The sequence below is a fragment of the Electrophorus electricus genome, chromosome 1, assembly GCF_013358815.1.
Source record: "Electrophorus electricus isolate fEleEle1 chromosome 1, fEleEle1.pri, whole genome shotgun sequence".
Lineage (NCBI taxonomy): Eukaryota > Metazoa > Chordata > Actinopteri > Gymnotiformes > Gymnotidae > Electrophorus > Electrophorus electricus.
In genome coordinates this window covers 31,655,068-31,670,067 of record NC_049535.1, presented here as the reverse complement: position 1 = coordinate 31,670,067, position 15,000 = coordinate 31,655,068, and the positions used below count along the sequence as shown (strand labels likewise).

The 15,000-nt window shown below is 43.4% G+C and overlaps 1 protein-coding gene across 1 annotated transcript in view; it reads right to left on the bottom strand.

The window, feature by feature from the left end:
• cacng2a (calcium channel, voltage-dependent, gamma subunit 2a) overlaps positions 1 to 15,000 on the bottom strand; it is a 55,848-nt gene that overhangs the window by 8,346 nt on the left and 32,502 nt on the right. Inside the window, exon 2 of the mRNA XM_027017844.2 lies at positions 9,805 to 9,888. Coding sequence (XP_026873645.2) covers positions 9,805 to 9,888 — 84 coding nt within the window. The remainder of the gene's footprint in view (positions 1 to 9,804; positions 9,889 to 15,000) is intronic.

Here is a 15,000-nt window from a genome sequence, read left to right as displayed (position 1 = left end):
TTAATGTCAGTGTCAGTAGCAATCAATTGCCTTCTGAGTACATAAAACTGATTGTAAAAAAATTGGTACCCTGAAGGAACAGCTGTGTAGCAGATGCCCTGTCAAAATGGCAGTTTAGTGTGGAGTACGTGTGAACACATCTAGACTGCAGTTGGTTCACCCCTAACACTCAGTGTAGAGTGTGTGTGAACACATCCGGACTGCAGTTGGTTCACCCCTAACACTCACTGTGGAGTGCGTGTGAACACATCCGGACTGCAGTTGGTTCACCCCTAACACTCACTGTGGAGTGCGTGTGAACACATCCGGACTGCAGTTGGTTCACCCCTAACACTCACTGTGGAGTGCGTGTGAACACATCCGGACTGCAGTTGGTTCACCCCTAACACTCACTGTGGAGTGCGTGTGAACACATCCGGACTGCAGTTGGTTCACCCCTAACACTCACTGTGGAGTGCGTGTGAACACATCCGGACTGCAGTTGGTTCACCCCTAACACTCACTGTGGAGTGCGTGTGAACACATCCGGACTGCAGTTGGTTCACCCCTAACACTCACTGTGGAGTGCGTGTGAACACATCCGGACTGCAGTTGGTTCACCCCTAACACTCACTGTGGAGTGCGTGTGAACACATCCGGACTGCAGTTGGTTCACCCCTAACACTCACTGTGGAGTGCGTGTGAACACATCCGGACTGCAGTTGGTTCACCCCTAACCGAGATTGTACAGATGCGTTTTGTGCAGTCTGCTTCCATTGATGCCAAACTGCAAGAAAATTCATTCGGCGTGACCCCAACAGAACCCTCCCTTGACATAAACAATACTGTGATCTAAAGGCAATGCTGTACTCCTGGATATCCGACATTATCCAAACCAGTCACCTCCATCACAGCAAACAAACACCCTGTGATGAGTCCTGTCGGTTGACACAGTGATGCATCGCTGTGTTTAACTATACAGGGACTTGTCCGTTTAGTTGTAGTACACCTAAGCAGTTACACAAGGTGATCTATAGTGCAGAAGCCCTTGTCAAAAACATCTTCGCTCACATCTTTGCTATAGGAGAAGTGATGCTTCATACTTGAAAGCTTTTCATCAAGCTTCTTTTATCTCAGTGTCAATATAAAATTTTAATAAACTCAACTCCACAGGATCCGTTTCCACAGGCACTTTAATCACGGCGTGTAAGCCTTCACTACCTGGATTTAGGAAGGCTGTTTTGGAGCTGTGCATTTTCCGTAGATTCCCCCTAATTAAAAGTGTGGTTTGAATGTTCACACCTTCCTGTGACTTCAGACATTAAAATCTTTCTTTCCTTTCCTTTTTTTTTTTTTGGCTGATCAGTAACCTAGCAACCACTTCTGTTCTCTCATCACCAGTGTGACCTCCACCAGTTTAAAGGTTTCACCAAAGCAGAATTCATTAGTTTAAAGGCTTCATTGGGGTGACCTCTGTGACCTCTACCACTGCTGTACTACGCCACTGTCTTTTTTTATCCTAGTTTTTTTCTGGTGAGTTGAACCTGCTAGATTTGCAAGAGCAGTAAACACGGGAATATCTCGATATTAATGAATATCTCGATAAAAAGACACACTTATGTATTTTGCTGAATCTGTCAATGCTGTGGAAATAACTTGTTCAGAAAAGTTGACAAATCAGCTGGAAAATTAATTTAGCTTGTTAACTTTCACCTAGTTACATTATGCTGTTAGTTGCATAGTTATCCTTGGCTATATCAAGCTCATTAGTGAACATCAAACAGAAATTTAAGTGCAAAATATTGGATCGACATTATATAGATACAGTTCAGTAATTCACTAGCCATATTAGCAAACACCAGAACTGACTAGTTGCTTAGCTGTCAAGAAAACAAACATACAAACAACACAACTTGCATGTCTTTTGCGTGATGATGTTGCAGGGCATTCCGAATGAAGGCTTTTAATCACCTGCAGCTCTTTGACCCACATCGTGTGATTATATGCAATCTGTGGTAGGCGGCCAGTCTCAAGAATTGGTGGGGAAATTGTTTGCGGGGAAACTATACTGTGGAGCTGATTTTAGCAAAAAAATTAAAAATAAATAAATGAAAAGAACGTATGAAAGTCTTACAGCAAACTGTTGTCTTAGTGTACTATACATTTAGGTTAGGTTTCTGACTATGCCCAGTATGATGTCACCAAAACAAAAATGAAGTGTGTTTTAATTGACTTTCTTTTATGTAAATGTCTTTAATCTTTTCATGTGACATGTTTACAGCTCTAATGCATATTAGAGCAGATTAAGCAGATTTTGCACGTGGCTTCATGTCCAGGTCTTTTTTGTCTGTTTAATGTGGGGCTTGTTCCACTTGCACTCCCATTTCTACTTTGGATTTTGAACCATTTAGAATGGAAAATTTAGCATTTTGCATTCGTATTCTTTCACGTAACGAAGGACAACATGGAATGGCACCATGCCTGTCTTGCTGTAGTTACTGGAGACAGGAAAACAGTAAAAGAGACTCTAAGTTCTGGTTTGTTTTCCACACCTCGGCGTGTTACTGCGAGCCTTTTGTGTTTGGAGAGGAAGCTAGATAGCACCATCACAAAGCTAATCCTTTCTCTGAAACCATTGCGGATACTCTTCTCTTTAGGGTATTCTTGCTGAGACGTGTGAAGTGCTGTGTGTTAATTTGATCTGCAGTTTTTAAGAGGCCTGATTGGAGAGTGCAGTGTCAGAGAGCTGAAGCCCACTGTGGCTCAAATGAGTTTACTTAATAAACTCTTGTACCTGCCAACCACGATTTAAACACAAAACTGTCAATGGTATAATACACACATGTCATGACCATGAAAGAGAAACACCACGCGTGTTACATGTGTTGAATCCTGTGTGCCCGACAGTAATGCAGAAGAGAAGAGCAGCGTATACTGCCAAGCAAGCCCAGGTCTTCCTCTATCCTTCCTCAGTACACACACACACACACACACACACACACACACACACACACACACATACACACACACACACACACACACACACACACACACACACACACACACACACACACACACACTCATACACACACACACACACACACACACACACACACACACTCACACCTTCCACCCTGACGCAGCCCTACTGTTCATTCAGTCTGTTCAGCCGTATTTTACATTCGTTTTTGATATATAACAAACAACCTTTATCAGTGGTGTCCACTAAACAGCTTGATAAACATCAACTTGTTTACTGGACACTACTAATATGTTTTATTCGTATCCATATTACCCAAGGTGTATCACCCAAAACATACCCTCAAACCTTTCATTATTTTGGCTCCTATAGATTTGAAAATGTATCATAAACTTTAAGACCATTTAAAGTGCCTGTATGTATGTGACTGTTAGGTATGGCAGCTATCCAGAACAAAGCAGAGTCACCACCGTGGCACTGTAAAACTGAAGAGAAGGTAGGAAGAGGGAGGGCACGAGGGTGTGATTAAAAACACATTTGAAATGTGATTGGAGTCCAGCCTTAATCTTTCGTTTTTACCATTTCCACCTGTTACCCTCCACTGCTGCTCATTCGTCACACCTCCTCACTGGCCTTTGCCTTCTGGCTCTGTCTCCCTCTCCATACCTTTTTCTTTTTTCACTCCTTCTCCCAGTTACGCTTCCTCCTGTTTTTCACTCCTTCTCCCAGTTACGCTTCCTCCTGTTTTTCACTCCTTCTCCCAGTTACGCTTCCTCCTGTTTTTCACTCCTTCTCCCAGTTACGCTTCCTCCTGTTTTTCACTCCTTCTCCCAGTTACGCTTCCTCCTGTTTTTCACTCCTTCTCCCAGTTACGTTTCCTCCTGTTTTTCACTCATTCTCCCAGTTACGCTTCCTCCTGTTTTTCACTCCTTCTCCCAGTTACGCTTCCTCCTGTTTTTCACTCCTTCTCCCAGTTACGTTTCCTCCTGTTTTTCACTCATTCTCCCAGTTACGCTTCCTCCTGTTTTTCACTCATTCTCCCAGTTACGCTTCCTCCTGTTTTTCACTCATTCTCGCTCTTGTGCTCTCTTGCTGGCTCTCTGCTGGCTCTCTGCTGTGTTACTTGCTCTCTCTCGCTCATGCTCTCTCTCTTTCTTTCTCTCTCTCTCTCTCTCTCTCTCTCTCTCTCTCTCTCCAAATTGCTCACTCTTTCTCACTCTCTCACTCACCCTCCCTCGGTCTCTCGCTCACGCTCCCCCCCCCCCCCCTCTCTCTCTCTCCAAATTGCTCACTCTTTCTCACTCTCTCACTCACTCTCCCTCGCTCTCTCGCTCACGCTCTTTCCTAGGCAAAGGCAAATTTATTTATATAGCGCTTTTTACAATAGCCTTTGTCACAAAGCAGCTTTACACATGTCCGAGTATGAGCCCCCAGTGAGCAAGCCAAGGGCGACAGTGGCAAGGAAAAACTCCCTAGAGCACGAGGACGAAACCTTGAGAGGAACCGAGACTCAAAGGGTTTGGGGGCGCAATCCTCTTCTGGTCGACCACAGACACCACAATAGCAACAATATAAACAATAAAGAGCAAAATTAGATTAGGACTTTTCTAGAAGTCCTAATCTGGGTTAGCTGAGTCCAGGGCAATGGAGAAGTAAGTATCTGGGGTGGGGAAAGCTGGGCCAAGCAAGGGGGCCCCGGGGGGGCAGCCAGAGAAGCTCTCCCCCTCTCACCATTCATTGCCATCTGCCTGGCCCTCCTTTGGCTCTGTGTTGGCTGGGTCGCCGTGGTGTGGCAGAAGCTTGCAGCCCTGACACAGTATGATTTAAAAAAACTAGTTTGAACTTCAGCCCTCTGGCCCTCTGCGTCACCATGACTCCAGCCCAAAGCAGCTTGATACAGGAAACTTCCCTGCCTAACTGCATGCCAGCGTCTGTGCGTGGACTGAAATTATATGGAAATGTATAGCTGTACATTTGTGAATTTGCATATGTATTTGATTCATTTATTTCTCATGCGGCTCAACAGGCTTGTCATTGCAATGTTCTGAGCATTTAAATGCAGTTGTTTTTGTTTGTTTGTTTTTTTCTTCAGCTTAATTGACTATGCATGAATGCATATGGCTGTTTGCCATGGCCAAGCAAATGTTTTTATGACTAAATAAGGGCATGAATATAGCTCCATAATAAATTGCAGTCCTGATTTTTTTTTTAATATGATTTGTCAGTCATATGGCTTGACTTGACCACACATATGACTGCATCCCACACCAGCTGGTCATCCCCATGCTGAGGAAGCTCCATATGGCAAAATATGAGGACCACTGAACAACTTCTTCACCGGATTCAAGACAAGGACTACTGAACGCCTTCTTCACTGGATTCAAGACAAGGACTACTGAACGACTTCTTCACTGGATTCAAGACAAGGACTACTGAACGACTTCTTCACTGCATTCAGGACAAGGACTACTGAACGACTTCTTCACTGCATTCAAGATGAGGTTTACAGGGCACAGCTATCCACCAAGGTGGCAGAGATTAGAGAGGAGGTCATGGCTAGTTGCACCATCTTAGTGACCTTTTTGCTGATCTCTTAGCAAATGTGCGGAAAACAGTAAGCTGAGGACCAATGATGAAGTCAAAGTTGTGTCAGCCACCTACTCCAGCTTCTGTGGATATACGACTCTAACAACAGGTCTCCTGTAGAAGGTAAGTGGAAACTTGGATATCTCTAGAAGTCTGGTCCTGAAGAAATGTAGAATGAACATCAGCATCCATTTCAGAAGGGTGGAGAAAAAAATTCAGAAATCTCAAAAGAGACAGTAGCCTCCAGAGCTGGTTTGACTCTGCCCTTCAAGGACAGCATTTATAATCACAAAGTGCACTGATTAATAAGGAAGTCAAGCAGGCAATTGACTGCAAGGTGGACACAGGAACAGCATGCTGGGAAAGCACAGGGCCTGCTTTTACAGACGTGGGGATTGGTCAGCCTTCTCTTTACCATGACAATGCTGGAAGCGATAGAGACCAGTGTTAGTAGGCTGGCCATGTGTTCCAAGGCTGAGCTAGGAGTCGGGTGACAGGCGGGACGAACGCTGCTCCTGCATGACTGCAAGGAGCAGCGGGAGCGGCAACCCCAGTCAGACGGAACGAAAAGCGGCAACTGCAGTAAAACGGACCGCACGGAGGTTTCATCAGTGGATCTGTAACACAGCTTGGACCGGGTCACACTGGAGATGGTGGAAACTAAGGGAGAGCCAAGGAACAGCACAGGCAGAAATCCGGCACATAGAGGATAACAGGAGGGATGGTGGGATCAGTTGGGAAGAGGAAAAAAAGGGGTAGGGATGCAGGTCGGAGGTGGGGGGTGGGGAAGAGCGGAAGATCACCTGGGCAACAGAAACTCGCAGGACATGTCTCCTCCTATGCAATGTCTGTGATGTCCTCGGAGTACCGGGAAGCTTGTCATTTGGGAGCGGAAAGAAGACCAGAGCCAAACACGCTATGGGAAGCCAGCCAATCTGGAGCACATTTTATTTCCTCCTGTAGGGCAGTGCTGGTACAGGGGAGATTTTGCTGCAGGCATGACAAGGTGTTAATACTGCTGATTAACAGTGGAGGAGGCTGCACAGAAAAGCAGAAAGACCCAGGAGAATTGTGACACATTCAGGTTCTCAAAAGCGGTAAGAGGCTCTCCTTATGGCTTGTTAAAACCTGGCCAGAGACTGGGGTGTAAAGGCAGATATTAGCTCCATCTCCTGGATTAGGTCAGGGGCTAGACCTGGTAACATGATCCAGAATGACCGAGAACATTAGTACACTGGAGATGACAGTCTCGTGGGAAGAGTGTGTGAAGGAGGCATTAGAGAGGAAATTACACCAACACCTGCTATTGGCCGGCAAATGCATCCAAAAGGTTAAAGGGTCACAGCCAGGGAACATGTGAGCCAGAGGACACCCAGGGCAAACTGTGGAACTCTGCGCGTTACAGGCCAGGTGGAGTACAAAGATCCACAGCATAGCAGGGAAAGGGGTGTGTGGGTGGGGCTTAAAGGTGAAGAACAGTGAAGCAGTGGCCCATGTTGTGCTCAGTGCATCAGCACAGCGGCCCCTTCAGATAAACATCTGAATAAGACGAGGTTCACCTCGGGATAATCTGAGGAGCTACTAAAACATGTAAGTAAACACAAAGAAATCCATAAGAAAAGCTCTACTCAACACAGTCGCTGTATAGAGCAAGGCAGACTATACAGTTTAAGCCACCTGGCCCCTCAGTGGAAGCTAGAGTCTGACTTCCTCTCACATTTTTCTAGAGTAGCACATCTTAACTAATCTTCGCAATATAAGTGGTCAAGGGATATGGAAAAAGTCCAGTGGGAGAGCATCAGAAGTCACCTTCACACCTGTTTTATGAAGGATAATCAGCGGGTAGGCAGAAGAATCTAACGTACAGCGTTCGCACCTGTGAGATTATATGAAAATGCAGGATGTCACCTCCCCAAGGGTGTATCTCATCACACCTTTAGTGAAATGTTCATGGCTGATTAAAAAAATCCAACGCCTAAACATTCTTGTATTGTACATACAGGGTATTTTCAGTACCAATTATACTTATGTGCCATTTTCAGTATCTACTGTACTTACAGGGTATTTTCAGTACCTATTGTACTTACAGGGTATTTTCAGTATCTATTGTATTTACAGGGTATTTTCAGTACCTATTATACTCACATGGCATTTTCAGTACGTACTGTACTTACAGGGAATTTTCAGTACCTATTGCAGTACCTTGTAACTAGAGGACAGCATGTACAGTGGCACAGTGTGACATCATAACCTGAATGCTTTTTCCTAGGCCGTGACCTAAAAAAATAACCTTCAGCCACTTTATAGTGTAATAAAGTTCAATTCAAGAGCAGACAACAAAGCTCTTCTGTAACTCATTCTGGATAACATTATTGTCTGCCAAATCCTGTAAACGTAAGAGCGGAGATCATCAGAGTGTCCCCGCGGAGGAAGTGTCCCGAGAGCCCTCACTGCTTCGGCCGAGTTTTGCAGGAGACTTCGACCGTTCCGCCTCTCTCCCGCTTTTGTCTGTGCTAGTCCCCAGCAAGCAGTTTGGACCATTTGGACCATTTCACAGTGCCCTGAGCCAGTGTACGGTTAGGCTCCCAAAGAGCCAAGGTACAGAAGTCTGGGAGGACGAGACGGAGACAGACGGAGAGAGGAGAGAGAGAGAGAGAGAGAGAGAGAGAGAGAGAGAGAGAGAGAGAGAGAGAGAGAGAGGGAGGACTGACCTATATAGGAAAGAGGTTGAAATATTTATGGATGTGTGTGTCCTAATTCACGAACCATTGGGAGCATTGCTGCCTTTTCATCCAATTGCAATGAAATAAAAGGACATACACTCACTCACTCACACACACAAAGCGTCTGAGGTTTGCAGTGACACTCCAACCACTCCAACCTATCACCTCCAGAACTCAGGGTCCAGCAGGGATCCAAACCATCTCAACAAGGCTGGGTGCTTGGGCATCGTTAATGCTGAGCTCATTAGCTGAGCTCGTTATCACAGCGGCCTTCAGTGGTGGGTATAACCACAAGCTAATTGGTGGAGCTTAATTTTTCGCTGTTAGCATAAGCTGCACTGCCTCAACACATACCCCACCCTCACATGTGAGGTCAAATGTACAGGCAACAAATGTTCAGTTTCCTACAAACTACTGAATGTGACACAGCTGTCACAAAAAACGTCAGCTGCCTGACATGTTGGCTTTTATCTCTATAGCTTAGGTGGGGCCAGTTACCTTGCAGTTAGTCTCCCAAGTCAGGCGTCTGTCTATATGATAGTCCATAAGAAGGATGTCATTTACCTACGATCATATAGCCAACACATGATCATTTACCTATGATCATATAGCAAACACATGATAATTTGACATTAGCTAGGGTCACCACCACAAGAGCTGTGGTGCTTATCCATTCTAAACTGTGGTGAAGGTAATATTCAAAGGCTTTACTTAAAGATATGAAAAAAATAACCTTATACAATATCACTCTATTAAAATCAGAATCCAAAAATTAACTTTGGTTAATGCGCTCTTGAGTATTAAAAGACATGCGCTTAGCCATACATCTCAAAGTTCCTTTGTAGTGCAGTTGTAATGGAGCTCAAGGTCAGTTTCTGTATCAATATACAAATAATAAAGACAGAAAGAAATATAAGGAAAAGGATTCTTAAATCACCTGATTCGGTAGAGCAGTTCAGTACAGCAGTGCAATTTATTTGCTGAGATCCTCTGGACATTTACATCTGTATTAGTATTAACTGTCTGACATCTTTGTTTAGCGTGCATTCTTCTATGATCTAAGAATAAAACTTCATTACTGTTTTTAGCTAATTTTCCATGGAAAGCAAAGTCAAGGTTACATTTTTGTTTTCAAAGCATCCTGGCCCATCCGATCACAGCAGGACATGTTATCTGACAGGGCTGTATGTACATGGAGAGTCAGTCTGGAAATGCTGAAGGCGTCTGGATTGCTTTACTGTTGGACCTCAGTTTTGTGGACATAAACCTGGGCACAATCTCCATATCGCAACCAACATCAACATAAAGTAGGCAGGTCACTTTAAAATAAACACACACACAATTGTTGTTTTTTTTGTTATAAAACCCCGAAACAAATCAGGTCAGGCATTTACTTAGTGGACAACATGCCTGATATACACATGACATTTTGATTGAAAATGATTAAAAGAGATTAAGAAGAACTCAGCAGAGATTAACAAGAACTCCTCTACTTGGTTCATCCCACCATCTTAAAGCAACAGGAGGGGCACTCACGTAAAAAGTATTCAGAGGCATCTGCTTCGTAATCTGCATCTTCTGGGAAGTGGTCTATCTGTTTACACAGTCCTTTGAAGTTTCCTGTTAGAGAGAGCACACAGAGCGCACATTCAGAATTAGACTGATTAGCTCATCTGAAAAAAACCTGAACCATTTATTCTGCCGCACTTGCTAAGAGGCAGACACCAACAGACAAGGCCAAACCCGACGAGTGTGCACCCTGGTCAGATAGATCTGTTAGGTGAGCCTGAGGATGCAGTAGGTAGTGCAGGCCTCTACAGCAGCAGGTGGCAGCAGAGGGGTAAGAGCGGCACTGCTGCTGAGGGCCTGGCCGTGGTCCAGTGACTATGCTAAGGGAAACTTGTCTGCTAAGCTAATTGCTTTGGCTGGCTGGGCCACGCAGGCCTGGTCACTTCTTGGCCCACTCTCTGAGGAATCCCGTGGCCTGGCTCTGACCCGCAGGCTACCGCAGGTCGCCCCAGGCTGGCAGGGCCACACTCTCTGTGGCACCAGGTGTTGCCGTGGGACATTTTGGCTGTACGACAGGGCAGGAGCGACATGCTTGTGGAGATGAAAGGAGAGGCTATCAAAGTGGCCTTCGTGTAAGAGACATATTTTACACATTTCCCTCTACTGGTTACGGTCTGCTGGGCTGGGTTTTCAGGATAAAGACAGCGGCATGTTTCAGAAGCCAAATTAAAGGAGAGTACTATCATAGCTCAATTTTGAAAAGTGCAGAGAAGCCATTAGCTAGTAGAACTGAATTAGTTATTTTACCGCTGATGTAATCATTGAAATGTCTGTGTTGACCTGTAGAAGATTATGGTGTAGAGCAGAGGTGATCCGCATGCAGCATTAGCGACACTGTGAGAACCTTTGTACACGAACAAGGCCGTTCCAAATAACCACCAATACTCGAGGGGTTCAAGTTCTCGTGGGCAGTGGGGGGCTTGCATATGTGTGGGTGCACGTGTGTGTACGTGTGAGTGTGTGCGGGTTCGCGGGTGCGTGTCTGTGTGTGTCTACTCCTGTACTTCATCTTACAGAGCTTTGGCTCAGTGTCTAACATAGCACATTGATTTTTTTCTGCATACTCTGCGGCTTAGTTGAAGCCGGGGGCGGGGGGGTGTGTGTGTGTGAAATGGATGGTTGGAAGCAAAAGAGTCATTTAAGAGAAGCACAGAATGGAGATAATGAAGGGTAGATTTCCGTTATATGAAACCGAGCACTATAGACAATGCAGTACCTGGACTCATGTGATGTTTACACCGAGACTCATAATGGGTTTTTGATGTAAATGAATGTTCTGGACTAAGATATGGTCTTGAGCAAGACAGTCAAGGTCATGAAGAGAGACCTCTAAGATGAGATGGCACGGTCAGGGCATTTAAGATAGCACACACCAAACATACACTTACGAACACATCAGCAACAATGCTTACGTGCCAGAGATAGGCCAGCAGCCAAATAAAAATACATGAACAATACCAACGGGATGTTTGGATCAGTTGGTGTTCATTCTTCCAAAATGAAATAGATTTCTATGAGTTGAGATTTGCTCTTCCTTGCTACCTATCATGTATCCTGACATTTCCAGCTACTTTTTGAAGAACCAGAAGCCACATGTTTTGTTGTTACTGGATATGTGGAAGGGCAGTGATATTCTAACTGTTCTACCACCAGCCAACACCAGAATTATTGTTTTGACAGCAAAGTAGCACAATGCACATTTGCAAAGTGTATTGAGTTGCCCAACGTGAGCTCAGCAACAACCACTGTCATTAGGTAATGTAACTGAAGCTAGCACTAGGTCTGCTAACACTGTGATTTTCTTTCAACTCCACCGTATAAGATAAAGTAAGACATTATCATTACATAAGCAAAGACTGCAGAAGGCAAATTAGCCACCAGCTCAGACTAAGTGGTGAGCTAAACTCAGCTGTTGTCAGTTTGCTCTTCCATCTTATAAACCAAAACAAATATAGCACATAGTTTAATCTGGGATTGGTGCCCACTGAAGTGTGATTTAACATCGCAGAAAAAACAAAAGCTCATTCTATCCTAGTATCTTGGTCTGCTGCGTCTACCTTTTGAAATAAATGCCACATGGGAGTGGTCACATGACCCCAAGCAGTATGGTTGACTAGCTTGAAGCTTCGCTTTTGCCCCAAAAAACTCATTTTTCTTACTTATAAATCTATTTTTTTTCATATTTTTTGCTGCTCTGCTGGGTGCCAATACATGAGTAAGGAGAAAGAACCCCAAGAATTTCCAATTTTCTCCACTTCACGACCGCAGTGTGGCACTTCTAAAAAGGACCCAGAACACGGTGAAGCGGTGCAGGCTGATGGCAGGCTTCCAGTTGATGCCATTTTAGCTGAGACCCAAGACTAGTCGTGCTGAGGTAAACTCACCCTCGGACAGGTCTGATTACTGACTGGATGACGTATGTGGCTCTGTTTCCACGTTGAAAGGTACTTTTAACAATCTACCAGAAAGCAGGGGCGGCAAATGAGTCATTTAATGAAAGCTGAGAGTCATATTTCAATGATGGAAGATATTGCTAACAGCCAAGAGGTGATGCTATCTTCACTTTCCACCACCATTGCAAAACTCTGAGTCAAGATTGATGACTTGAAGAATCTTGGCTGCAAGAAAAATCAGATTATTGGTTTACCTGAGAAAGCAGAAGGCTCTGAAACCACTTATCCAATTTCTGGAAATAATTTTACCAATCTGGCTAAACCTGACACAAGAATCACGCTTAGAAATTGAACGAGCTCGTAGTTCTCCGGCTCCTGTCCCCACGTAGACCACGAGGCCTCTGCTTGTCCTCACTTCTTCACTTTGCAGACAAGCTAGCTTTCCTCAGGGCAGTGGAGACACCATGGGGTATAAAGGACATGGAACTGGAGCTATGGTTCTACAAGGATTACTTAAAAGAGATCTTAACGAGACAATGATAATTCTGCTCACTGCCAGAGTCCCTAACCAACCTTAAATTATTTCGGGGCCTCTACATGAAGTGGCACCTTTTCTCCTCACCAAAGCAAAGGCTCGGAAATGATTGGCATAAACCAATTTATACAGTCTTTCTGAGAAAGCATACTGGAAGATTTCAGGGACTGGGATTCAGATTTTTCACGTAAATCTTTTTTTACAGTCAGTTCCAAATTGTCTTGTATGTTGGAGAACTGGGGAGAACTGTGCCCTCTTGAGTAATGACTTTAAATTATGTAAAGACAATTTTTAAAAAACAATACATGCTAATTTGAATAAGGCACATAGATCAGCTCTGCTTCCGTTTTCTTAGTTAAATATCTGACTTATCATTGAACAAATGGTTCAGTTGTACTATGTATTTGCATCTAAAGAGGCTTTGATGACTTCTTTTTGTTTGTTTTTGTACATTCTTGCTATGTTTGTACCTTTTTTAGGAATCACCGATCTGTTCAGTTTTGAAATGTTTGGCCATGCATTTGGGATGCAAAGTCAGAGTTGCTGTGGGAAGAGATTTAGGAAGAGGTATGGATCTCCCTTAAATCATCCCTATCAGACAAATCAGCAGGACCTGAAGGATTTCTGACTGATCCTATACCCAGCTCTTGTAGACGTGTGGAATGGCAATTCAATACCTGAAATATTAAAACCCTCACTATTAATTAAAAAACCCAACAAAGTTAATCAGGAATGTGCTTCTCACAGACCCATCATTCTTCTACAGTCTGACTGTAAATTATTAGATCAAATATTGACATGCAAATGAGAAAATATATTAACTACTAGAATTAAATCTGACCAAACAGGACTGATTAAAAGAGGATGCTGTTCAGAGAATATATGCCACTTGTGCAACTAATAAATCCCTATACCTCCTGGTGTCACTAGACACCAGAAAAGTGTTTGATAGGATGCAGTGGAATTTCTTGTTGCAGTGGAAGTTTAACTTGGCTTCTACGTTTACAAACCTAATTAAATTCGTATACACTAAACTCCAGGTAACTAGAATACAAATGGTCCTTTATCCAAACCCTTTATTTCAAGTGAAGAACCTAACAAGGTTCTAGCAGTTTCATTCTTTTCTTTAGTTATCAAACCTCAATCACAGTCTATGTCATCATACAGACTTTTCAGGTATAAGCATCAGGAGTTAAGAACACAGAATGTCTATAAGAGATGATGTATTGTTATATATGTCCATTTCTGAAACTGCAATCATTGCCACACTACAAAGCATCTCAGAGTGTAGTAAAGTATTTAATTACAAGTTATATCTATCCAAGTCTTTGGCTGTTCTTCGTAACATACCCTCAGAAGCCTCTATATCCCCATCTCAGTTGTAGCTGGTTTCAAATATCTCACCACTCCTATAACTTCATCTCTTTCATGATCTTTTTCATGCAAATGATGTCCCTTGGGTTAAGAAGATAAAACAAGATTTGCAAATCTGGTGTTAGCTGCCTCCCTCCTTTTCTGGCAGGCGAAGTGTGATTAAAATGAACACACAACCCAGACTGTTGTACTTGTTTCAAATACTTCCTTGCTATTTGCATTAGACGTTTTGTAAGATTTAAATAAGTGTCTCTTCTAAATTTATTTGGCACAATAAAAATCCCAGACTTAAATTTAACCAAGAGATAAAGGCATTGCAGAGGTACCCAAGCTGGAGTTGTATTACAGGTTTCTGAAATTAAGAATATGGTTAGAGAAGATTAATTTTATGCCCAGGGAAGACTAATTATACTTAAGCATAATTCTTGTAAACCAAGACAATTATAATTTTTACCATTCATAAATAAATCTAGGGATATACCATATGAATGTGAAACATTTGTAGAATACAACATACTTTTGGTTTGGCATGAGGACAGTCAGCACCTTGGAATCCCAGAGTTCCTCGTTCTGTTCTGCTGCCTCCTGTGCTCACATCTGTGTTCAGCTAAGACATATGGGATCTCCACCAGGATTCACTTTTTTACATGATGTTATCAAATCTTATCCCATCTTGACTGTTACAAGAAATCTCCCCAAGCTCATTTCGTTTATGAAGCTATATCCAAACCTTATTAAATACTGATGAGTTGGGGTTGGGAGTGACAGAGATTGAGCAGATTTTAAGAAACCAAAGGGAATTGAAAGGTTTACTTTCAAAGATTTTCTGATTTATTGAGGATGATACCTGGTTAAATATGT